This window comes from Oryx dammah, unplaced genomic scaffold (genome assembly GCF_014754425.2).
Source record: "Oryx dammah isolate SB20612 unplaced genomic scaffold, SCBI_Odam_1.1 HiC_scaffold_23, whole genome shotgun sequence".
Lineage (NCBI taxonomy): Eukaryota > Metazoa > Chordata > Mammalia > Artiodactyla > Bovidae > Oryx > Oryx dammah.
The window spans coordinates 86292755-86317578 of record NW_024070207.1 but is presented as its reverse complement, the minus strand read 5'-3'; the positions used below and the strand labels follow the sequence as shown (position 1 = coordinate 86317578).

General features: G+C 47.0%; 1 protein-coding gene across 18 annotated transcripts; it reads right to left on the bottom strand.

Moving 5' to 3' along the window:
- Positions 1–563: 563 nt before the first annotated feature.
- On the bottom strand, positions 564–20273 carry LAS1L (LAS1 like ribosome biogenesis factor). Of its 18 annotated transcripts, none has more exons than XM_040266092.1 (15): positions 19890–20273; positions 19036–19161; positions 17982–18051; positions 17075–17156; positions 15929–16222; positions 15613–15659; positions 14640–14749; positions 12864–12949; positions 12454–12504; positions 11953–12159; positions 11452–11599; positions 5726–6234; positions 2809–2959; positions 1824–1934; positions 564–892 (listed from the first exon to the last, which is right to left on the bottom strand). In XM_040266092.1, exons 1-15 carry the CDS (start codon positions 20219–20221, stop codon positions 781–783), a joined length of 2436 nt encoding a protein of 811 aa, XP_040122026.1. In that variant the 5' UTR covers positions 20222–20273; the 3' UTR covers positions 564–780. The 18 variants fall into 18 exon arrangements, with proteins under 18 accessions (XP_040122026.1, XP_040122027.1, XP_040122028.1 ...); XM_040266093.1 differs by having other exon boundaries at positions 2809–2956; XM_040266094.1 differs by lacking the exon at positions 12454–12504.
- Positions 20274–24824: the final 4551 nt, after the last annotated feature.

Here is a 24824-nt window from a genome sequence, read left to right as displayed (position 1 = left end):
CTTTTTCACTGGGCAGAGGGCTCTGAGGGGTGAGAACATAATTTATTCATCCCTGTCTCTTGACAGCTCAGGGCTGACAGGGTAGGCATTGAGGGTCTTAAGGAATTGTGTGACCACAGAAAAGCTCTGGGTCAGTCCCTAGGACATTTCTCTGCTCCAGTGCCCACCACAGGGAGGTCCATTTTATCTTTTCAAGGCAAAAGGAACAGACAAATGACAAAGGAAGATTTCTCTTTGGCTTTCAACTGTTGTTTGGTGCCCAGTGAGGGAAGGCAGGGAAATGGGTCAGAAGCATGCTGGGTAGCAACAGGAAGACCTGGATCTTCCAGCTGTCAGGGAGGTTCTGAGCTGATTCCCCTGATGCTGGCTGGGCTTTATGACCAATGTCTCTTCCGAGGTCTGATGCTTCTAAGTGAACCGGCCCCACATTACATTTGAATGAGGGAGTAAAAATGGTTTGAGTCAGGAAAAAGGCTTAAAAGGGGCAGTAGACCTACTTCTGCTGTTATGATCCCACCTTCTCAGGAGCCCCCAGAATAAAGGGAGAAGCACACAACCCCAGATCTCACAAAACAACTGTGGCCTGTTTATTGTTTTTCAAAATAAAAGAAAACAACATATATTCAAAATTCTACTATGATGGAAAGCTGAGCTGATATGGCTGACGCAGGCTATCTCCCAGGTTGTTTTCTGGAGCATTAGGTAGGTACACTGGGGGAGCAAAGGAGGGCAGGCTATTGGCCCACTAACACTTAATGAACACCTATACCAGGGCAGTCATCAGAAGAGCTGTACGCCAGTTTTGAGCATATGAAGCTCTTCCTGGCTCCAGAGAAGTTGGTCCAAGTTGCCACTGTCATTGCTGCCACTGCTGCAGCTCAGGCCTAGGGTGCTACAGAGAGAGCGGAGAAGAGTGGTCAGTCAGGGAAGGAGGCAGTTTTAGGCTCTGGAGGGGTTAAGGGTGCTTGATGTGTGTGTCTATGGGAAGGACCTCCCCTCTTGCCTGGCTTTACAAAGAGACTGGAATATATCTGAGAAACCACTTCAAGATGGGCCCCAGGGGTGGCTCTGCCTTCCCCTCAGTTGAAGGAAGAGGCAAAGGAATAGAACTTTTCAAATGAAACTTTATCTAGAATCCCAGTACATAAATCAGATTAAAGCAGAGCTATTGGGTTGAAGTAGGAAAGGGAGACCACACCACCCCACTCCTGGGGAGGTATTGAAAGTGGCTGCCTTAAAAGGCTTTCTTCTAAGGTGCTAGATCTTGGGGGCACAGAGGACAGTGGGCTGGATCCCTCCCACTCCAATAGCTGATTAAGGGGCCCATGGTCAGGTGTAGGCTGCAGGGCTTGGCCCAGCTCCCACCCTAGGATTGCAAAATTACCCTAGGGAGAAGTCTGCCTTCCCCTTCCCTGGCCCTGCTTAGAATGCTCTTTGCTTCCCCTTCTTCCTGCAGGTCAAGTCATTCCAGGTAGATAACGGTGAAAGTTAAGAGCAAAGCCATCATCCTTCCTCTCAGGCAGATCCATGGTTACACTAATGTAGCTGAAAAACCCTGAGAGATGATCTAGCCTCATCCCCTCCCATCATTCACCATCTCACAGACAAGGGAACTGAGGCTCAGAGATGAGAAGGGACTTGCTCAAGGTCACACAGACAAGTCAGAGTAGAGCTGAGACAAGGAGCAGGAATGGGCATGCCAGCCCCAGCTAAAGAATTCTCCCTACTATAAGGATGTAGGACTGGGCCTCCTTCTGAATTTAATAGCTCTACCTGCCCACACTTCACCCTTAATAACTTGATGTTCATCAAGACAGCCTTACCCAAAGGAGAGGAGGGCTCTCTCGCAAGACATATGGGACCCACTTCCAACTACAGAGCACCTGGCTTCCCCAGCTGCTTCCTGTCCTCTCCAAGAGGCCTGCTGCCCCGAGCTACAACAGAGTCCACAACACTGCCTTGAGCCTGGCATGCTGCTGGGGTCCCTGTGTTCCATAGCCCATTCTCTGAATGTATAGAGGAAGAGGGGCTTATCTCCTATGAAGTGGGCAGGTGGCACAGGGACAGATTATTTCAGGGTCCCACAGAGGTCTGTCTTGTACTCACAGGATTGTCCTGGTCACAAAAGGCCCACATTCCAGAATGTACAGGCCCTCTGGATGGGCTCCTTTGTGTTACCAGCAGAACCCCTCAGCAAGGGTTTCTTGGTTCCTGGCTTCCTGATGACCCAAGGGCTCCTACACTTGTGATCCAGAGGTGAGTTTCGAGGGACAGCATGGAGCCCTGCATAGGCCTTGCTACCAAGATGCCTGGACAGTGCAGGGAGGCCTATTGATTACTCTGTGCACCTTTGCTCAAATCCCTACCCTTTTCTGAGCCTCGGTTTTCACCTCAGGAACATGAAGAGCTGAATTAGAGCACTCGGGTGTTCTTGACTTTTTAGGAGTAGTGGATCCCTTTAGAGAATCTGTTAAAAGCTATGGACCCTTCCCAAAATACAGACACACACATACATACAAACACACACACACGCACACACACACGTATCCACACACAAACCAGATACTTCTGAGAGGGATGCCAAGCCAGTTTTGTGTGGGGCTGCCTCACTGGCCCTCCACACTAGGGGCTGGGAGTGTTGGCAAGGGCCCAGCCAGGGACTAGAGCTTATATTTCATTCATTTAGACCCTGACTGGGGACAGTTACCTCCCCCATCCATCCCATTCTATGTTCTTCCCTCCCTCTCTTCCTCCCTCCTGCAGGAGGCAAAGAAAGGGGTGAGAAATCCTGCTGCCATGGGCACTCACCCAATCTTGCATGCTGGGGGTTCCAGCCGCTGCTCTAACACAGGCTGGTCCAAAAGATACATGGTGTCGTAATTCTCCAGCATAAGCTCTGCTGGGTCTTCAGTCTGACCTGGCATTCGACCTAAGGGGAAAGTGTCCCATCGCACATCTTCTGTGGAACAAAAGGAGGAGGCAAGAGAGGGCTGATGAGCTAGTTCTCTGATGGGTGCACAAGCCCACCAATCCTGTCCATCTACCCACTTTACTTCCCCACTTAGCACAGGTTCTGTGTGTAACTCCAACCCCACTCCTCTGCATCATTTCTCATGAACTTTTCTCCACCTTGGTGCTCCCTATCTCTTCCATAGTACCCCATACACTCTTCATGTCTGTTCTGTGTGTTCACAAGCAGCACCCCCAACACAGCCCACCCCCTGCATACCATGTACACAACTATAGACATTTTTGTTCCTCTCTGCTCTTCTTCCATTTCCCCAAACATGTCCCTACACAAACAGAATTCCCATTGCATCTCCTCCTCAAAACCAGATACCTCTGTATATCTGAATAACCTAGATATCCTACATACATATGTCCCCCCAATATGTCTGAGAGCCACACCATTTCTTAGTGCCCTTGCCTTGAGAGATACATATGAGATACATATACAGGCCCACATACTACCTCAAGGTGAATATTCTCTCAGAGGTATGCTCTCCCTCCCCACTGCAAGGTCCTACTGCCCCCAGATGCATACACAAAGAACATCCCTTCTCTAAGGAGGGGCTGTTTCACTGCATATCCCACACCCTACAGACATCTAAATATACATACATAAGCACACAGACCTAATCCTCCACTCAATGTTTCCAGTTTTACTCTCTGCCTCTCATACACAAATCTTTCTCATATAGAAATCTTAATGTCCCTGCATCCCCACATATGTATATACACATACAGAGGAAGCAACAGTGAGGGGGAGAGGGAAAGATTTCAATGCCCTAGCCTTTCCCCATTCACAATACCACCACCACCCCTTGGCCCAGCCCCCCGTACTCTACTTAGGAATGGATGATGTCAGGCACTCCCCATCTATTATGTCCTATCATTTAAGCACCTTCCACACAGTATTATACTAAATCCCCCCAAAAAAATCCCTTCCCCATCCTTACACTAGTACATTCATTGTTTGCAAGCAAAGCCTTCACTGGTGAGTTCTTCCAAACAGATCCAGTTTCTGGCCTCTTACATCTCCCTGGTACCCAAAGAACTCTCCCCTGGCATTCTGGAAAGTATCAACCCAGGACTACAAACTTTTATGTTACTCAAAGAGCTCCCTCAGGAAGGGATGTACCTCTGCCTGCCCATCCCCTAACCCCTGGTTCTCTTACAAGAAAGAATTTGTGACTGCATTGCCCTATGCATACAAACATACCTCTGTACACAGGAACCACTCCCTCCATGTCTGCCACTGACCTGACCATTCTCCCTCCCTCCCCATCACTAATGTTCCCAATTATGTCTACATCATTGTCCCTGCCCCTCTAGCCTTATACCCTTGTACATGTCCCCTCAGTGATAGCACAGACCACACAGGCCATCTATGGATGGCTGTCTCACTGCCTGTTCTCAGGCCTTTCCATATCACTCCCCGCCTTATTGCTTCCATTTCTCTCCCACATACATATGCCTCCTGGTCCCCATGGGTCTTAGCAACCCTGTCTCCTTTTCCAAAAACATATATGACCATGTATGCAGACGTACTTACAGCCCACTTCACATCTTCTCTTTTTTCAATCCTTACTCTCTCTCCCTCTCTCCACTTCACTCTCTCACTCTCTCTCTCTCTCTCTCTCACACACACACACACACACACACACACTACTCCTCAGTCACTGCCCCTCCCTTTAGATATTTTCAAGCATAGTAGTCCTCCCTATTCTAAGACAGTTCTCTGTCACTGTGCCTTGGTGTGTCCAGCACATGCAGGCACATACCCATGTGCATACACGCAAACATAAACATGTTCCTTGGTCCCTAGCACTCAGGGTCCCAGCCCTTCCATCCATGTAAAAGCAAAGACTTCATTTTTACCCTAAGCTCCTCACTGCCTCTGCCTCTCCCTCTATAATCTACCATGTCTACCCCATACCACACCCAGTCCCAGCTGTTTTCCTTCCGTCCCTCCCCCAGGCTCCATCACACAGCCTATGCCCAACATCTACCCCTGCCTCAAGTGTGTACACATGCCTACGTGCAACACCTCAGACTTTTCATTCCTTTGGCATCCCCCTACCTTAAGGTCCCTGCTTCCCAACCCAAACGAGGACATTCACCACCCTCAGGAACAGATTCATGTTCCCCTCACCTATCATCCGAGTCCCCTGCTTCCTACTGGCTTTGTCTCACTAACTTGTACGCTCACCAAAAAATCTGTCCTGTTCCTTATTCTCCCCCTTCTGCTCTCATTTCCACTTCCTCTAACTGAATACCTCTGGGTTCCTTCTTATACATACAGCAAAATCCTGTGCTATCACCACTCAGCCTCCACATGCCCATATACATTCATTTATACACAGATAGCACTATACTTCGGCTCCCTGCACCTAAACACTGCATGCAAAACACACATGCAGAATCACACATATATCCACCCCCAACTTGTCACTTTCTGTTTTGCTTCCCAGTGTCTACATCCACACCAACTCCTCTGAATGCAATATCTGCATGGGGTAGCTGGCAGCATGACAGTGCTAAGGTCTCTGATGCTCACATGTTCCATCCTAAGGGGGAGAGAAACCAGCTGTCATCCACATACTGCCTCATGCTGGCTACTTCCTGCTACTTGCCATCCTTTCTTGAGGGTTGAAAGGAAGCTTCAAGAGCCAGCCAGAGAGGGAAGACAGATGTGGGGAGAAATAGTTAACAGGCTTCTTACCTGAGCTAACTTGCCATGCAGAGTCCTGCAAAGCTCCTCTTTTCTGGGCTAGGAGCCTGGCATTCTCAGCAGTGGGGGACTCTTCCTCTGTAGAGAAAGGTCCCACCTCCATCCTGTCTTCCTCATCTTCATCATCGTCATCGTTGTCATCGTCACCATCATCTTCCTCCTCTTCTTCCCACTTCTGGTGATCATTTTCCTCTTCCTCTTCTTCACCCTCTTCTACCTGGTCTTCCATGGCTTCTTTGTTCTCCTTCTCATCTTCCTTGACATCATTCAGGTTGCCCTGCTCCTCCTGTTGCTGGGTTTCTCCTTCAGGCCCAGAGCTTGAGCCTGCTGGTTTGAGGATCAAATACAGGTTGTCCACTGTGTATGGAGACTTCCCAATGGGGGAAGCCTCTGAACCCTCCTGCACCAGGTTTTCTCCACTCTGGGTATAAATGGAACAGATGCGTAGCAGCTTCTCCTGCTCCTCTTCTGGCAGAAACTGCCCCATGGCTTTGAAGATGCTAAGCAAAGGGAGGAATGGAGTAAGAAAGATTCAAAATCTCATGTCACTTCATACCCAAATTTCAGTTTGAATTTGGTCTATGAGCTTCCAGACCTGTCCTGAAAGGCAGTTCAGAGCAGACAGAACACAGGACCATGGACCCTGAACAAGCTCTATAATTCATCTCTGTGGTTCACTTCCATTCTCAGTAAAATGAGGACAATAATGGTACCTAACTTAAAGGGTTGTTGAATGAACTAAACAGTTCACATAGAGTGCCTGGCACATAGTGAGCAAGCAATAAATGATAGCTATTAATTGTACTGAAATGCTATATAAATATAGAAACTAGCCAACATGCCTGCAGAGCTGGACATGAAAATGGCAGATCCCTTTCTTTAGCTAGGCAATCTATGCTGAGCTCCAAAGATATACTGGAAGTATGCGGTACTCCTTCCTCATGGAACACAAAGTGTGATCCCTATCTGGGAACAACTACAGCCAAGCCTGGAATGGAGGAAAAGCAGCAGCTGAAAAGACAAAGCAGGGTGTGGGAGGGAGGCCAAATGAGCACTGTAGACTTGGGCACTACAAGAGCTGGGGGGAGGCAGAGAGAAGGTAGGCAGGAAAGTTCAAGGGAGGGCTTTGTGCAGAGACAAGAGCAAGCACACAGGGCTGTGTGTATGCAGTGAGACTAGCCTAGCTTGAGGAGTAGAGCTTTGCTAAGGAGCTGTGGGAGCAAGAGAAGCCTGCAAAGGTTAGGATGTGTGTATGTTGGGTGGAGGGGGTCATCGGATGTTCTGAGCACAGGTGATCACTGCCTTTCTGAAGATCGCCACGTGGAGGATAGCCTGGTACTGCAGCCTGAAGTCAGGGAGACCAGGGAGTCAGTGAGGACTCACAAAGGACACTGGCAGTGGAGATGGGGAGAGAGAAGCTGTGAAGAACAGACAGACAGCAGGGCTTGGTGACCAGATGGTAGGGGGCAGGCAGAGGAAAGTTAAAGATGATGACATCGTACACACAAAGGATAGTGCCAACACCTAAACTACCATCAGATACAAAGCCACTGGGAAGGAGAGCTTCCTCCACTGGGGAGTAAGAGGGTGAGTATCCCTTGCAGAGCCTCACAGAGAACGAGGCACCTAGCAGACACCTGATCACTGCTGGAGGCATGGGAAGGATGCACAGATGGATAGTTTCCTTCTAAGTGTATTGAGTTTGAAATGTTGGTTGTTCATGGAAGGAAGTCGCTCAGTCGTGTCTGACTCGACTGAGCAACTTCCCTTTCACTTTTCACTTTCATGCATTGGAGAAGGAAATGGCAACTCACTCCAGTGTTCTTGCCTGGAGAATCCCAGGGACGGGGAGCCTGGTGGGCTGCCATCCATGGGGTCACACAGAGTTGAACACGACTGAAGTGACTTAGCAGCAGCAGCATGGAAGGAAGGGCCATGTGCTCAGTGGACTGTTTTCTCTCTGGGGCCCATAGGCAGACCAGCCACATAGGTGTGGTTGCTGGTCACTGGCTGCTTAGGACAGGGCTGGAAGCTAGTGACTCCACTGGGAGACTGGGAGACCCTCTCTGCAGGGCTGATTTCATATTCTAAGATGGCACTGGCTCAAACTGAATTGATATTGGCTGCTTGGGGGAAAAAAGCTCTCAAAAAACCTTCCAGCCTTACTAAGAAGCAAGCCAGAGAGAAAGTTTCTTCCCTTTCATTGCAGTCCATTATACAATTAATAATAAATATTCTTAGGCACTTGATCTTGGCAAGACACCATATAACTACTGCTTAGTATTACCCTCTTAAGCTGTCTAATCTGACTACTGAAGTATAGGGGTGATAAGAATCTTAAAATCCATCTCCTTCCTCAGGTTTGCCTGGTCTAGGGACTGAGAAGGTCACAGATCACACTGGTGGAAATAAGATGAACTCTGGACTCATAAGCCCTGGGCCCAAATCCCTGACCCACCATTAACAAATTGTATGACTTTTAGATAAGTCACTTCACTCTATTCAGAGCCTCAGTGTCTTTCTTATCTATTAAATTCAGTTTCTGTAATATCTCTGACTCCAAAAGATTGCTGTGTCAAATGAAAAAGCTCCTACAAACACAGCATACTTGTCTGACACTTAACTGCCAATGGTATATTTTATTTTTCTTCTGGGGAAAACAAAAGTCATGTTCTATATGTGCAATCTAATGAAACACTGTATAAAGAACACAGGAGGAAGGACAGTATATCTGGATTCTGGTCCCAACTCTGACCTGAAGACTTAACTACTGACTTGCAGCATAATACTTGAGGAAATCCCATTTCACAACCTGTGTAATGGTGTGATTAGGACTCGACTCACTGATTATCTAAGAAAGGCAGGATCTGTGTACAAGAAATCATACCCAAGTGAGCTGCTATTACTGCTGGCATGTGTCGCATCCCTCTGGTATGCTTGGGTTTGGAGAAGATCTCTGCGGTCCAGACTTCTCCAAGACCAGCAGCTTCCATTCTGCAGGCACTTAGGACTGGAAAGTACTTTAAAGGCCAACTATCTAAACCTCTCCATGCTGCTCTTTTCATTCCTCCCCCATTACAAACATATGCCATATTCCTTCAGAACTTTGAAATTTCCTTTATTTTTTCTCTTGCTGGAATTGCTCAAATGCCTCTAGGACTTTCTTGTTCTCCTCCCAGTCTCCCACCCATTTGTATCATTTTCAGTCTATAGCAGAAAAATCTGGAGATTTAGCTGTTTGGTTCAGTCCCATCTCCTGGAGGTCTTGCACTCGATGACTTTGTCAACAAGGCTACTTTTTTCTCTTTTAAGTTACTTATAAGATACAACTGTGACCCAAATGTCATTAGGATTCAAGAAAGACTTTTTGACTCCATGAGGAGAGAATAACGGGGGCTAAAACAGTCTAAGCATCCAGACTCCCACTTCGTTTATTTCTCAACTCCCACCAAAGAGAACACCGCTGGCAATGGCAGCAGAGTATAATTTAGTTCAACAATATTTGCTGAGGTTTGTTTGGAGCCTGGACTTGCAAGTGTGCTGGGGCACAGATGGCTAATGCAGAGCCCTTGCCCTTGAAAAGCTTAGTCTGATAGAGGGAAGGAGACACTAGGAGAAATAGATATGACAAGAAAATCTCAGATTTGAGAAGTGCTTGAGAGAATCAAAATGACAGTGTAGATAGTGCTGCCACCAAGTGAGACAGGAAGCAGAAGAGGAAGATCACTTTGGGGCTGGAGTGGGGAGTAAGACAACTAATGCTCTTTCAATCACAGTAAGGTGCCTAGAGGCCATCCAAGGGGAAATATCTGGCATGCAGTCAAATACAGGAGGTTAAATTTCTGGGGAAAGGCCTGAGTTAGATAAAGAGATTTGTGCCTTGGTACTTTCCAGGAATTTTTTTTTTTTTTAAAAGCACAGGTACTTCAAGGAAGGAGTAACAAACAGTATCAATGCAGCAGACAGGCAATGGACAAGGGCCCACTGGATTTTGTAATTAGGTCAAAGCAGCTCTAGGGGTGAATGTCAGATTGCAGCAGGTTGAGGAGTAAGAAAGTAGTGAGGAAATTGAGACTGCTGAATGTAGACCACTTTTCTGGGATGTTTTGATGGGAGAGAAAGGAGTGATTAAGTTGCTGATAACCCAATAGAGGGATGCAGGGTCAAAGGAGATTTGGCTTGTGTTGTTGTGATTGTTAAGATAAGAAAAATTCAGACACTGTTCACAGGTTGAAGAGCAAGAGCCTGTAAAGCAAGGGAGAGGCTGGGATGAGGCACCAGGGATGCTGGTAGAGGTAGCTCCAAAGAACAGGTGGAGGAGCAGGCTTTGAGGTTGGGTAAGGCCATCTCATCTTGAGACTGGCGACAGTGCTGAGCATAGCCAGAGATCAGCTCATGAGGTCTGGATCTCAGGTCATATGGGCCCTGCCAGAGGCCTCCATGTGCTCAAGGAAGCTAGGGTAAAATGGGGGAAGGGTTTGAGGTGACTAGTAAGGGTTTAGAACAGTCAAGAAACAGGAGAGAAAGTGGGCAGAAAACAAGTAGAAGCTCAGACAAGCCAAATTGAGACCTGGCCTGAGATTGAAAAATCATACATCTGCAGTGGCAGCAATTCGCAGGGCTATGTGGTTTTCTCCAGCAGGGCTCAGCTACCTGGGCTGAGGAGTGGGAGCAGACTGGGAAGGATCAATTCCAGCTTGGCGGTTTGTAAATCAGATATGCCAAAGGATGGGCAGAGTGGAGGGTGCTGATGATGGGTAACTGAAGTGATCAACCAAAGACAGGACTGAGGAGAAGCAAGATTGAGGCAGGTAAGAAATGGAGGTCTAGATGCAGGCAAACAATAGATGCTATGGGATGCAAGGGTAAGAAATGGTAGGACAAGAGGTGGTAGTCACAAAGTGGGATGCTGGGATATAAGCTTTCAGAGGTGGAACAGCTTTGAGTAATGGAAATGAGTTGCTCAGTGTAGTGGAGGATGAAGGTCACTGAAGTTGAGGAACTGCAGTGTCAGATGGATCACTCAAATGAAACAAACACTGCTCCAAAAAGCAGGAAGAGAACTGGGTCCTAAAGGCTTCCATGAGTATGAGGGGAGTGGTGTGGGGGTCAGGAAATGACAGAAAAAAGGAAAGACAGACAACCACAGGTATCTACAGAACCAGTGCAATATTCATTTTGACCATAGCGCTCAGAGTGGACTGGGCAAAGGGGAGTCAAGGAGGTATGATTTTCACAATAGGTTGGGGCAGAAGCAGAGAGACCTTTGAATGTCAAGCTAAGAAGCCTAGTCTTCATTAGGAAAGCAATAAGGAGCCACTGAAGGTTGTTAAGCACCTATGAGAGGTACATTTTGGGAAGATAATAGAGACATCACTGGGCATAGAGTCAGCAAAATGGGTTCAATAATCAACAGCAGCTACCATTTATTGTGCATTTACTCTGTACAGGCCACTGTGCTAAGCACTGTATGGGGGTGTCTTATCCATTTTCACACTGGACTCAGTTCAGCCATTTCTTAATCTCTGTGATCTTAGGCAAGAATATGTCCTAACCCTTCCCTCTCTGGGACTCAGAATAATTCTCTCATCTAGAGGGGAGATCTTTGCAAGGAGGGGAGTCTTTGCAAGGGCTCAATCAACTCTGCCATTCTAGGCCTGTGACCCTGAGGCCTACAGCATCTCACCCTCTTATTGGATGGTATTCAAAAGACTTACAGCTGAAGGAGTTGGGGGCTGGCCCAGCAAGGTGAGCCCAAACAGGACTCAACCACCTGGGGCCAGTCAAGGGAGGCAGAGCAGTTGAAGAGCCTCCAGTTCTTTCTCGCTTCCCACTGGCTGGCAGAAAACCGGCGGGCGTTCCGTCCTGAGAAAGAAGACAGGGCCTGAGAAGAAGGAAAGAGAAAGCCACCCACCCAATCTTGCATCTAAAAAGTTTAGCTGTCCCTCCCTGTCCCCGCAGACTTCATCTCCTCATTCTAAACCTCCCATTGCTCAAAGCATTCAGAACCCTTGGCCCCAGCCAGTTTACTTGGTTCTGAGCAGAAAAAGGTGAAGGGAGATTTGTCCACTGCTGCTGCAGGGCCCTCCTGGGCCGACCTTAAAGGTTTAACCTTTAACACGGGATATATCTGCCTGGTGCTATTCAGTATGAGGACAGTAGCAGATGCTCTTGCCTGGGCTGCATTAAGACTTGGGGCTAGGACTAGTCTTCCTCACCAGTCTTGGTGTTAGCCACAATCAGTTCAGTTGTCCATCTGAGGATGTAGGTGGGCCGGATCCCAGTGTTCCCCAAGGCTGGCAGCTCAGAGAGCATCCTTTCCAACAGGGCCTGCGTGAAGGTCTGGGAGTGCAGGCCCCTAAGCAGGGGCTGCCAGAATTGAGAGAACGGCTTTGGCACCAGGATGTCATCCAAGTCCACGTTTTCTGGTTTGTGAGAAACATCCATTGACAGGAAAAGGGGAGGCAGTGAGGGAGAGGGAAGAAGGAGGAGGAAAGAAAAGGGAGAGAGAGAAGGAAGAGAAGAAATCGAGCAGAGAGAGGGAGAAGAAGAGGGGGGCCCCACCAATAATAACAGAGTTGCCACCGCAGAACAAAAAGAAACATGAGAGCAGAACAGCAGGGAGAGAAACCAGTTAGTATCTGGCAAACAACTGACTCAAAACAGAGTACAAAAGAAAGAGAGCTCTGGTTCTAGCTTCAGCTTTGTCAATAACTCACTGTGTGACTTTGGGTCAGTACCTTCCCCTCTCTGGACCTCAGTCTGCCCATCTGTAACATGAGGATGTTGCACTACATGACCTTACAAGGCCCTTCCAGTTCTGTTGTTCTAGCTCTCTAGCAAGTGGCTAAATCACAAGTAATATGGCAAAATAATGGCATTAAGACCCCCACCCCAATCCCAATCCACCCCATCTCACCCCACCCAAATCCAGGCCACCTAAGAATAGCCCAAACCAACAACTACTTTTCAGTGGGGCTACATTCTGCTCCACCAGGAGGGGCTTCCAGTAGCTACAGAATGGCAGGAAACAGCCTTTATCCCCTGTCCAGGGCCACCCAGCCCACCCCTGGTGTTCTTGTTCAGGATACCCGTACCCTAAGGCTGTAGTGAGTCTCCAGGACCCTACCTTCATACTCTATCTGCAAAGCTGCCAACTGTTCAAACGTGGGGATGAGAAAGCCATCATCCAGAAAAGCATCTAGCACAGCCTCCCTGGAGCAAGAGGACACTGAATTAAGTAAACTGAAGCAGGCAGAAGACCCCCTTCTACTCCCCTACCCACTCCCAAGGCTGCCAATGCCTCTGACTCAAAGGCCAAGCCAGCATGGGAAAAAAGGAGGGCAGCTGACAGTTGGCTTTCAGGCCCCTGCCTCCTGGGTCAAGGACTCAGCCAAAAACTGGGATCAGTGGGTTTTCAACAAGCATCTACCAAGCACATACTAATCTAAGGCCCATAACAAAGGCAGCAGTAGCTGAACAAGCCCAAAAGCACAGATGAAGGAAAGTCCCAGGCCCACAAAGGAGTTAAATGCCTGTGGTCATAGGGTCAAGGTCCTGCTCAGTCTTTTCTCTTGACAGTTGTCCAGTCTCCTACCCTTCCCTTTCTCCCTGGTTGCCTTCATTCAAATCTTATTCTCATTCCTATGGACTGCAAGAACCCAGAACTAAAATACAGACATTGAAGCCTAAGCAATAGGGGTAATCTCTCATTCCCATCTAGCTCAAACCAAAATCAGTGTCAGCTGTCTCTTCTGAAGCTATAAGTTCCTTAAGGGAGTCTCTTCTAGCTGACTGGGCTGAGGCAGAACAAGAGCTCTCATGGTGTCTCAACATCAGGAGGGTTGTCATGCTCAGGCTCAAGGAGGAAAGAGTTGTCCTATCCGTCTCCCGCCTCCTCAGGTCAATATCCAGGAATAGCACTTAAAACAGTCAACCAGTTGCCTGCTCAGCATGATCAGGCAGATACTACTGTATAGCATGATGATAGTTTTCCCAGATACTGAGGTAGTCACCACTCACCTCTTTCCTGATGGGTACAGCTAAGAAGCCTAGGCTGGGCAGACACTGACAAAAACACCATCTGAACTATTAATGTCCTAGGAATAAAGACATCAGGAACACCCTAATCTAACATTACATCTAATCTGACATTAGATCATCCTAATCTGCGCTGCAGGTACTACCTGCTACCCAGGCCCACTCTGTCACCTACACCACCTTCCTATACTGTCAGTTTCATCACAGATTCTTTCCAACCTCTTCCCAAAGCCCTTTCCAGCTGAATTCAGATAGCAAGCCCCAAAGAGCCAGGGAGGAGAGGAATGGATAGACACTGTCTGCTCTGGTTGAACTGAGTACTACTTTGGGGACGGGGAAATAAGGCTCATGGTGATAATGGGTGGGTCAGTGGGAACTTAGTCTTTCAAGGATCCAGGCCTTGGGAAGGCCCCTCCTCTGTCCCCTCAACCACAACTATCCAGGGGATGCTGATACCCTCTCACAGCAGTTTAAGAGACCAGCAGTGCCTACCATGTATCTTTTATCTCAAACTCAGATAAGAGACAGGCAGTGAAAAAGCAAAAGATTCAGGGCTCTTCCTAGTTGCCAAGAGTTTCATATTCCACTGTACACAGAGAAACAAAGCTGGCCAGGGGATGCATGACAGTAAACATTACTTCCTGTAGCCATTTCAGTGACTCAGAGTAGGCAGACCACACCTGGTAGCTTGCAGGGCTTGCAAAAGTGGATCATGAGAAACACAAGGTCACCCATGGGGGATCAGGATTATCCCTGGAATTTCCTACAGCAGAGGCTGGCAAGCTGGGATATGAAAACCAATTTCAGGGAGGCTGTTACACTCTACCATAGAAGAATAGCAGCCCCTGATTACCTAGTTACACACCTGTTCTCGAATGTAATGCCCTTGAGCTCTGCCAGGATGCACTCTACAGGTGGGGACAGGTTATTCCACGCTTTAATGGCCTGAGGTAAATGCCTATATTTCTCCAGCACCTGCCAGCAAAGAGGGTCCCATCAGAAGGCTAGTTCAGCCAGGTAACCCTCCCCCATCCCTCCAGGATTCCTTCTCATAGGACCTCTCAGCACTTCCCTTCATGGGATATGGCAGGGTATGCAGAGGTGAGCTCACAATGTCCCTATTGGCTCGGCAACTAAAAATATCCTGACCCTCAAGCTCCAGATTTTGTCTTTTTCCTCTTCCTCCCTCCCCACCCCCCAAATTCCCTGCAGCTCCCAATAACCAGATAATCCAATACATAGATATCCAATGGGGGCATTTGGTTGGAGTTGGGCAGAGACCCTTGGACTAAGGGGTGAGAGGAAGCCAATGAGTTATGGAAGAAGGTGAATCAGGAGACCCAGGTTCTTGTCCTGGTTTTATCACTAACTGCATATGTGACCTTGGGCCAGTCCCTTCACTCATTCATGGCTTCAATTTCTTCATCTGTGAAAAGGAAGGGTTGAGCTGAATGGTTTGTAAGCTACCTCCCTTTCTGCTAAAATAGCACCCCATAAGCTCACCTGATCTAGGAAGGCTCCTGGATGCCATTTGCTGATCAGCTGCAATACAGTAGGTCTGTGCAACCACTTACATCCAGTTGTTCCCTAACACCCAGTGGGGCCAATTATCCACAAACTTCCATCATCTGCTCCCTTCCATTGATGTGGAAGATCAGCCAACCAGACTCTGCTCCTCTTGTCTGGCTTCTATTCCCCTCCTCCCCATTTCTAAGAAATTCCCTCAACTTTGCCACTTTTCTTTCAATTTCCTTCTCAGGATTTCTCTCAGTTAGCTGGCAAGTGGGAAGAAATGGCTAGGCAGGTGAAAACAGGCCAAGTCAAGGGCACATTCTTACCTTAAACTGCTCCTCTTCATAGGATACCAGCAGTTCTCGGGCTCTTTCTGAAAATAGAATAGGGGAACAGATAGAGCAGCCTACTCCTGATGGAATTTTGAGCCCCCTCACCTCATTTCCTGAGTTGTAAAATGGGAACTAGAATTCTTGGCTCTCTTGCTTCACAGGGCTCAATGAAGATGCTTTTTGACAGTAATTTTTTTAAGCTAAGCCTCACCACAACCCCAAAGGAAATAAATACCAAGCCAGTGAAATAACCAGAGCCAATCATAAGCCTGAGTCTTCTCACGAGCCCCTTTCTGCAACAGACACCTACCATACAACTGTTTATGTCTCAGAGCCTTTTGTAAAAGCGGATCAACCTCTTTGCTGTCTTTGTTGCTTTCGTGGTCTCCATCAGCCTTGACATTCAGCTCTACACCTTTCTCCTCATCCTTAGGCTCTGGATTCTGTTCTGTGATGTCATCAACAACAATCTTCTTATCTTCCTCTTGGTCTGCTTCATCTGTCTCTTCCCTCTCCTCCTCCAACTCCCAGGTCTCTCTCAGGCTGTTCTCCATTTGGCGGCACCAATAGGTGTTCTGGAGCCAATCCAGGACAAAATAACAGCCTAAAAGAGGGGAGGAAGGAAAGCAGTGCCATAGTAACAGTCACAGGCAAGCAGCTCCTCAGCAGGCCCCCGTCTCATCTTGCAAACATTATGGGAAAGCCCCAGGGAAAGAGGCTTGGCTCCAAGAAGACACAAATCTCACATATCCAGAAACAGCCCCTCTTGCTCTGGGTTATCCCCTGTTGTTTGCTTCCTCCCACTCACCAGCACATTTCCTAGAAAAAAACTAAACCAGACTTGAAGATGGGACGCCAAAAACGGAATGGGGCTAGCAAGTGGAAGAATAGAGACTCAGCCCCACTAGCTAGTTACATAGCCTTAGCCAATCAGGTCTCTTCCCTTTTCTAGATCTGTTTCCCCAACATGAAGGGGTTAGGCTGAATCAGGGGTTCTTAGTTGGAACAGGGTGTCCAAAGAACTCCTGGACTCATGATATTTGATGGCTCACACTTCTCAACCCACTCCCCATTCCCCTCCTCAGGCACAAAATTTAAGGGGATGCCAAAAAACTCAGTAATTGAGACCACAAAACAGGATCAGAAGAGTGCCCTGCCACACTATATTGGAGCCTAAAGCAAAAGGAGAAATCAGTATTAGTAATCCTATCTTTATTCAAAATGTTTGATATTTTGATCATCGTAAGTTTTTCTGTATTAAAATCTCATTTATCTTGATTATTGAGCTTTTGATATCCCCTTAAAGTTTGTGTCCAAGGTGAATGCTTCACTTGCCTCACCCTAGTCTCAGCTCTGACCCCAGGTGAAGACCCTCCTCCCTCTCTCTCTCCCCACAGTGCCACCCAGCCCAAGCTTCTGGGCTTAACTGTGATATGTATACTCCCTGGGGACTCACCCCTACGGCAGTCATTTATATGGGGCATTTTCTTGTGGGTTAACTCATGGCGAAGTTCAACAATCCAATCCGGAATGTTCACCTGATTGTGGAGGAGGGTGTGCGCGCAGAAATTAGAAAATATTAAAGCAGAAAGGGCCACAGAGATGAATTAGCCTGGCTTCTCCCCATTTTACAGATAGAGAAATGGAGGTCCTAAGAGGAGGTTCTGGTCTTAGTGGCAAAGCCAAAATTAGAAACCAGGTCTCCTGATTCTCTTTAGGCTCTGTGGAGGTGATCCTGAAAATAAGAAGATACTTGCCTCCCCCAACCACCAACTACCCTCCTCCAATGAAGAAGACTCCTGTGAATGAGCATTAATAATCACCTTCTTCAGCCTCCTTTTACCCTGCCTGCACCAGTTCCTCTCCCAGGGTACCCTCTACCCTTCTCTTTCTCCCTTTCTTCCTCCTTCCCTCCCAGACTTCCTCCAGGAAGCTTCTCTTGATGGCTGAGAACCTGTCTGCCATCTGTGTCTCTACACACCTCATATACTCACTCAAAGCAGAAAAGTCTTACATTTTCATGCTGCTTGGCTGGATTTGTCTCCTCCCTCAGACTGTCAACACCCAGAGGGCAGACACTTTAACCGCCACCTCTTTCCTATCCCCACCCAGTGGTGCACTGGGGTGCCTCAGCTTCACCTGGGCCATTCCCAGCAAGGTGGGCAGGCCAGGCCCACTGAAGAACAGCAGCCATGAGCAAGGAAGCAAGTCTGCTTCTTTCAAGCTAAAAGCTGAGGCTCTGGGGTTCTTGCTGGACTTGGCTGACGGTGGGATAAGCTAGTCTGACTGTACCCACTAAATGCCCCATTTAGTGAGCCCTTCTGAGGAGAGAGAATTGAGCAAGGCCACTTTATCATACACACCTCCTGAGCCAGGAATTTGAGAGGGAGCTTGGCAAACTTTGTCTTCCTCTCCGAGATAAGGTTCACAAACCTGAGTTTGGGGGAGAAATAAGTGGCAGAGCCCAAGTAACTGCTTTATTCAAACCAGTGGGGCTTCAAAACACCTTGCTGAGTTACTGACACCTTGCATTTCCACAACCTTTCCAATGACTGTTCTGTCCTGTTCTTATGGTTGGTGTCAGCCAGAGCAGGAATGGTTCCATCCAGTCCAACATTACTGAGAGTCTGCCCTATACTGCAGCCATACAGATGCTCTGGCCTTCAAGAGTTCAGTCTAGGATAAATAACCATGACATAATATAACATATTATGACATAATATGTTATAAATGCTAGAACAAATGACTACATCAAATGATATGGGGAGCACAGTTAAACAATGGATAAGGTAAGAAGAGCTAAGGAGGACCTTAAGGCAAACAAGGGAAACAGTATGAGCTAAGCAAAAACTTTGACAGATGGAAAACTCAGAGGCAACCTTTTTCTTGATGTACATGAGACAGCAAGACCCACTCTGAGCCACTCTGTAAGTCAGGAACTCCTGGCCCACATCTCGGTTTCCACAATTCAGCAACCTTTCAGTGTTCGTGAAGAGAATGGGATAAAGGTGTAGACAAGGGTAGGATTAGAAAAACCACAATAAATCATGGTCAAGAACATCGAAGCATTCAGAAAGGTTCCTCTAGGTAAAAGAATTAAAGGGAGAAAATAAATCGAACTGTAAAGGCTGGGAGAGACCCAAAGAGACCATTTGGTCTAAATCACCCTCACTCTATATTCCAAAGAGAGGGGAAGAAAACTGGCGGAGAGAAGGTTCTCAGGAAAAAAGAGGAATGTGTGTTAACAGGGGGTTACCAACAGCTGTCAAGTTAAGCAATCAAAGGGTGACCCATACACAAGGACACAAGGCATTTTGCTTCAGGGAGCACCCAAAGCCAAACTCGGCTTATCGTGCAAGCCCCATGCCCCCCACCCGCAAACCACCCCCCACACACCCCTACCCATGTAGGTCTTACCTGACCAATGCCATGCCATAGAGCAGTCTAAGTTCATCAGTGCCCAAGCCACCAGTTACATCCATGAGCTTACAGCGTACCAGGTCAGCAGTAGAAGCCACTGCCAGGGGGAGTTCGTTGCCTAACCTAAAGGGCCACAGTCCAGCACCATCATAAAGGTCCTTTACACTGGCCCACCCTCCACCTCATAATCTAGCTTTCTGTAGGTTATTCCAATTTTATACTAACTAAAGAGTGTGTTAACAGACACAAATCAAGAAGCTGGGAAGATGGGGGTGGGGGGTGGGTAGGTAATGTCCCTGGGATCGAACAGTATACAGGATGCCTAACTGCTACACAACCAACCAACAGTTAAGTGTGGACACATCCCTTTCACCCTCAACTCATTCAGCTAAAAAAAAAGCTTATTCTTGGAGACACTACTCTCTTGTCTGCTCCCAACTCAATCTTACCAACTAGACTGAAGCGCCCCATTCAAACATGGATTTTTCAGGCAAGCTCCCACCACCCTCTCTAATTCAAATAGAAATCCACCCTAGAGTGCTACTCCTTAAGCCCTGCCTGGCTCAACCACAGCAGTTCCTTCAGTACCCACCCCAAGATGAGAGAAGGTAAGGGTTAAAGCTCACAGATTTGACAAAAAGGCTGTTGAGGCACACCCGTTTCTTTCCGCAAGTGGGATTAGTGCAAGAGCTTTGCTGCGACTTTCCCCCAGGCACACTGAGACAAGCAACGCCCAAACCACGCGTGGGAGAACCATTAAGCATTTAGGAGAAGACTAGATAGTAAGGCCTTAAGAAAAGAAGTGAAGTGCCACCAGCACGCAGGCAGGAGGGCTAAGCCAACCGCCTTACCTGCTCCTCCACACCGTGATGCGGTTCAGCGCGTACCGCTGCAATTTATAGTCGTCACTGAACAGATACACCATCACCTGATCCCACTCGGCCCTGCTGAGCCAGGCGACCACGATGCGCTGGGCCCAGAGTGGCGACGACCCTTTCTCTTTGACGCACTTCCCGCACCACGCACTCCACACAAGATCCATTCCCCGGGGACCCAGACCTGGCTCAATCTCGGATTCCGACCGGACATCGGGCTCAACATCGGGCTCAACGGGCTCAACATCGAGCTCAGGCCTTGTGCCGCCGCACTGAAGATCAGCCTCCATCTCATGATCAGCCTCCATCTCAACGTGCTATCCTCAATCCAAACTTCCGCTCGCACCAGCAGCCAATGGGAGAGCGTGACCCCGACGCAAGCCCGCCCCCCAGCGTTAGCGTAGCAAATCAAAACGCGAGAGCTAAAGGCTGCCCAACCACAAGCTAACGGAAAGGCCTCGCCAACCGGAAGTGTTCTTTCGTCAAAGCAATCGTACTAGCTGCAAACGTTCATCCTCAACGTTCCGCTAATTTCCTGGTTGCTAACGGTCTTCTGTCCCATACCTGGAGGGACGTGTTTGGACTGCAAGAGGAATTTTAGTTTGAGCTCCTTGGCGGGCGGCGGCGGGACGTGTCTGTACAGCAGGAGGAATTTTAGTTTGAGCTCCTTGGCGGGCGGCGGCGGGATTATGGCCATTCAGTGTACTGGAAATGCGCTTCTGTTTTTATTGCCGTGAATCAGCACCTGACCCAGTAAAACATTGTGGACAGTAAAGCAAGACTGCACAGCAAATATCATCTAGTATCTAAATATCTAAAATTAAGTTTAAAAAAGCTGCTGGGTTTTCACATCTGTACACTGAGAAGTTTAGATTGGGTAATTTCTAGGTTCTTTTCTACAGCTGAAAATTGTAATTTTACTCTGCCAGCATTCCACTGCTATGTTGGTTACCACATCCACAAAGGTATACTTAGTTTTTCTGCACAGTTCCTTGGGATTCTGGCTTTCTAGAGGGGAAAGCAATATTATGAAGCCCTTCTAATTTTGTTGTTGTTGTTCAGTCACTGAGTCGTGTCCAACTCTGTAACCCCATGGACTGTGGCATACCAGTCTTCTCTGATCTCCACCATCTCCCAGAGTTTGCTCAAATTCATGTTCATTGAGTCCGATTATGCAGTCCAATGAACTATCTCATCCTATGCTGCCCTCTTTTCCTTTGGCCTTCTATCTTTCCAGCATCAGGGTGTTTTCCAATGAATTGGCTCTTCCCATTAGGTGGCCAAAGTATTAGAGCTTCAGCAACAGTCCTTCCAATGAATATTCAGGGTTGAATTTTTCAGGCTAGTTAAAATGTGTTCAAGACTCTGTTTTAATCTTTTTTCACAGAACTTATTTCCTAATCTAACACGTGAGAGAGAACTGTTGCTAACACACCAGCAGCATTGCTGGGAGTAATTCTTTTTCACTTTATAGCAATAAATTCCAATCCATTTTCTATGTGCCTTTTTCTCCAGCCAGCTTCTCCTAAGATCTAGTCTGCCCATAGTTCTTGAATGATAGTTACTCTGTTCTGAGCAGCCCAAGCATCTTCCAGAAACCAGATACCCTTGCCATGTTCAGGATCTTAGCTGTGTGCAGGCAAAGATGGGTAGATGGCTTATGTGACTCCTTAAGATCCAATCCAGTCAGAAGAGCTGCCAGGTCTGCAGAACTCATTCATGAACATTTTGGTGGTTTAGAGGTTATTTTTGGATAGTACTTTTCAGGTAGGGCTTCCCTGGTGGCTCAGCTGGTAAAGAGTCCGTCTACAATGTGGGAGACCTGGGTTCAATCCCTGCGTTGGGAAGACCCCCTGGAGAAGGGAAAGGCTACCCACTCTAGTATTCTGGCCTGGAGAATTCTATTTACTGTATAGTTCATGGGGGTACTCTATAGTACTTTTCAGGTAAAGGGCCCTATCCTTCCCCATTCCCTCTCCATGAACCCGAAGAATGATGTGGTCCAAGAAAACATGACCAAAGCACTTAAGAAGAGTACCATTTCTAGTATATGGAAAATGAGGCCTGAAACCTATTGAGAATTAGAAATTACTGGATCAAGTCTGTTAAGTAGTGATAGCTTTGAAGAGGCACCATATTAGTTCCCTGTGACTGCTATAACAATTTTCCACAAACTTGGTGACTTAAAACAACAGAAATTATCTCACAGTTCTGGAAGTCAGAAGTTTATATTATTTCGCTGAAATCAAGATGCTGGGAGGACTATAGTCCCTCTGGCTGCTCTATGGGAAAATCCATTCCTTGTGTTTTCCAGCTTCTGGAGACTATTAGCATTCCTGGGCTCATAGCCACATCACTTCAGTCTTCAAGAGAAACATCTTCAAATGTCTCTCTGCTTCGTCTTCACTTCACCTTTTCTCAATGTGTGTAAGATCTCTCTCTACCTCCCTCTATTGCATCTGATTAAATTTAGGGCCCATCTGGATAATCCAGGGTAATCTCCCCATTTTAAGATCTTTAATTATATCTACAATTAAATTTAATTTTAAGTTTTATTTTACTATGTAAAATAGCATTCTTTCATTTATTTGACCATGTAAATTAATATTCACAGGTATCCGGGATTAGGATGTGGATGTCTTTGAGTGGGGGAGAGGATTCAGCCTATCACAAGCCCTACGGAATCTATCCTGGCTCAATAAATATAAGAATCTAGGTTCATTCACCTCATTAGAGCTGACTTGAATGTGTTCCTTTTATAGCTGAGTAATATTCCATTGTGTATATGTCCCACAACTTTCTTATCCATTCATCTGCTGATGGACATCTAGGTTGCTTCCATGTCCTAGTGAGAGAGTCAATACCTAGGCAGATTGATAAGAAGTTCAGGGCCCTCAAGGAGGAGAAAGGGCTCTGGGGCTCTTGAAGTGGAGATTGGAGGTCTGAAATTCTCAAGGAGGAGAAAAGGACAAATTTTTTTTTCCTCTGCATTCCTTAGTCTTAGTCAATTACACAACTCAGTTTAAACTCTATACTAGGGATTATACTACAACAATGTATCCAGATGGAGGACAGTTTCTCCTTCCTGAAAACCTTCTGACTACTCCTGATATTTTAGAATGTATATTATGGGAGGGGGTCTGGAGGATCTTTCTCTTGTTAAATTCTAATCTTGTTATCCTAAAATGTAAATTGTGGGAGTAGGTCTGGTAAAATTTTCACAAACTTGAGACATTCTTTTGATTCATTGTAATAGCTAATTAAAAGCTATATAACTCTATTGCCAATACTAGCAAGGAGGTACTCTTTCTGCCCCCTTCTGATGTCTGTGTCAGAAGCTTTCTCTATCCCTTTTATACTTTAATAAAACTCTATTGCACAAAAGCTCTAAGCTATCAAGCCTCATCTCTGGCCCCAGATTGAATTCTTCTCTTCCAGAGGCCAAGAATCCCGGTGTCTTTTCATGGGTCAGCAACAACCTTTCATCTTGGGGGCCTGTCCTGGATTCTTCAGGACAAGGTAAAGATGCTTGGAGCTCTAGTTCTTTGTTCTCCTAGTGAACATGTTTTCTGCTGTACTTTACTAATTCTACGGTGCACTTGTGTGAATGAATGACACACCCTGCATGAAGCAAGTGAGGAGCCCTGCTCTGGGGTTCCACAGTGACCTCATACAGCTTATGGCAGAAACCTGTCAGGGGTTTATACTGACCTGCCAATGCCAAGAGACACCCAATATCTCCTTCAGGGACCTACCAGAAAATGGGCAAAGCATGCGGACCAAACTCTCCTTTCTTGGTCAAACTTTCCAGTCTCTTTGACCATTTCATAACTTCTTGGGAATTACTACTTACCTAATCTGTCAGATCATAGACTTTCAAGGGACTTGTGATCTATGCTGTTACTGTGTACTGTTACTTAGGTCCCAAACTTGGATTGGTAGTCACGAAGCATCTAGCCTCACTAGGAATCTAAAGTTCAGAAGTTAGATGGAGCTCTAGCTCCAAGAGCATCTCTGAGGTTAAAGGTTACTCAGATTGGAATTGCAATTTTTTTTTTTTGTCTTTGCTAACACTAGCTCTTAGTGGACCACAGAAGGCTTTCCAATGGCTTTAGTCTCAAACTCCTTAGTTAGTCTTTCTTTGGAATCTGTGGGAATGGACTGGAAGGACTGGCCCTATCAATTTTTCCTTACTGGTGAGCCCTTCACCATCTCTTTTGCTATTGCTTATACTGGTGTGGTGACACTTGGAAGGAACATCTCAGTTTTATGTTTGTAGTGGTCTTATTGTGGTCAGGAATATACTCAGGGTCATGCCCAGGCACTCAGGTAATGAATGTTTCCCCAAGCGGTATTAGCTTGGGAAGCATTCCAGAAGGTTACTCTGATTGCACCCCAGGTGGCATCAGAGGCAAGCAAGGTTTTAGTGATGAGGAGCTGGACATCAGTCTGGGATGCCATCAGGTATACCCCTAGTGCATCTCCACCCCATCTCAGTGGTAGAACCAGGAGGGATGAGTACGGCACCTGCGTCAGTAAGGGACAGGCTAAGTCCAACCAGGAAAGGAAAACTTTGGTGTAAATTCTGTCTACACCCCCATCTAGAGCAGGGAGGGACACCTCCAGTAGAAAGATGGCACTGATTGCTTTTTTTCCCTCTTACAGATGGGAGCTAACAATTCCAGCCTCACTCCTTTGAACTGTATCCTGAAAAACTGGGATATATTTGACCCCAAGGGCTTAAAGAAGACACACCTGGTCTTGCTATGTGATACTACATGACCATGGTACCCATTGGAAGATGGCAAATGGTGGCTGGTTGGAGGGTCTCTTAATTATAATACTGTGTTACAATTAGACCAGTTCTGTAGAAAACAAGGGAAATGGGTAGAAGTAGCATATGTGTTACCC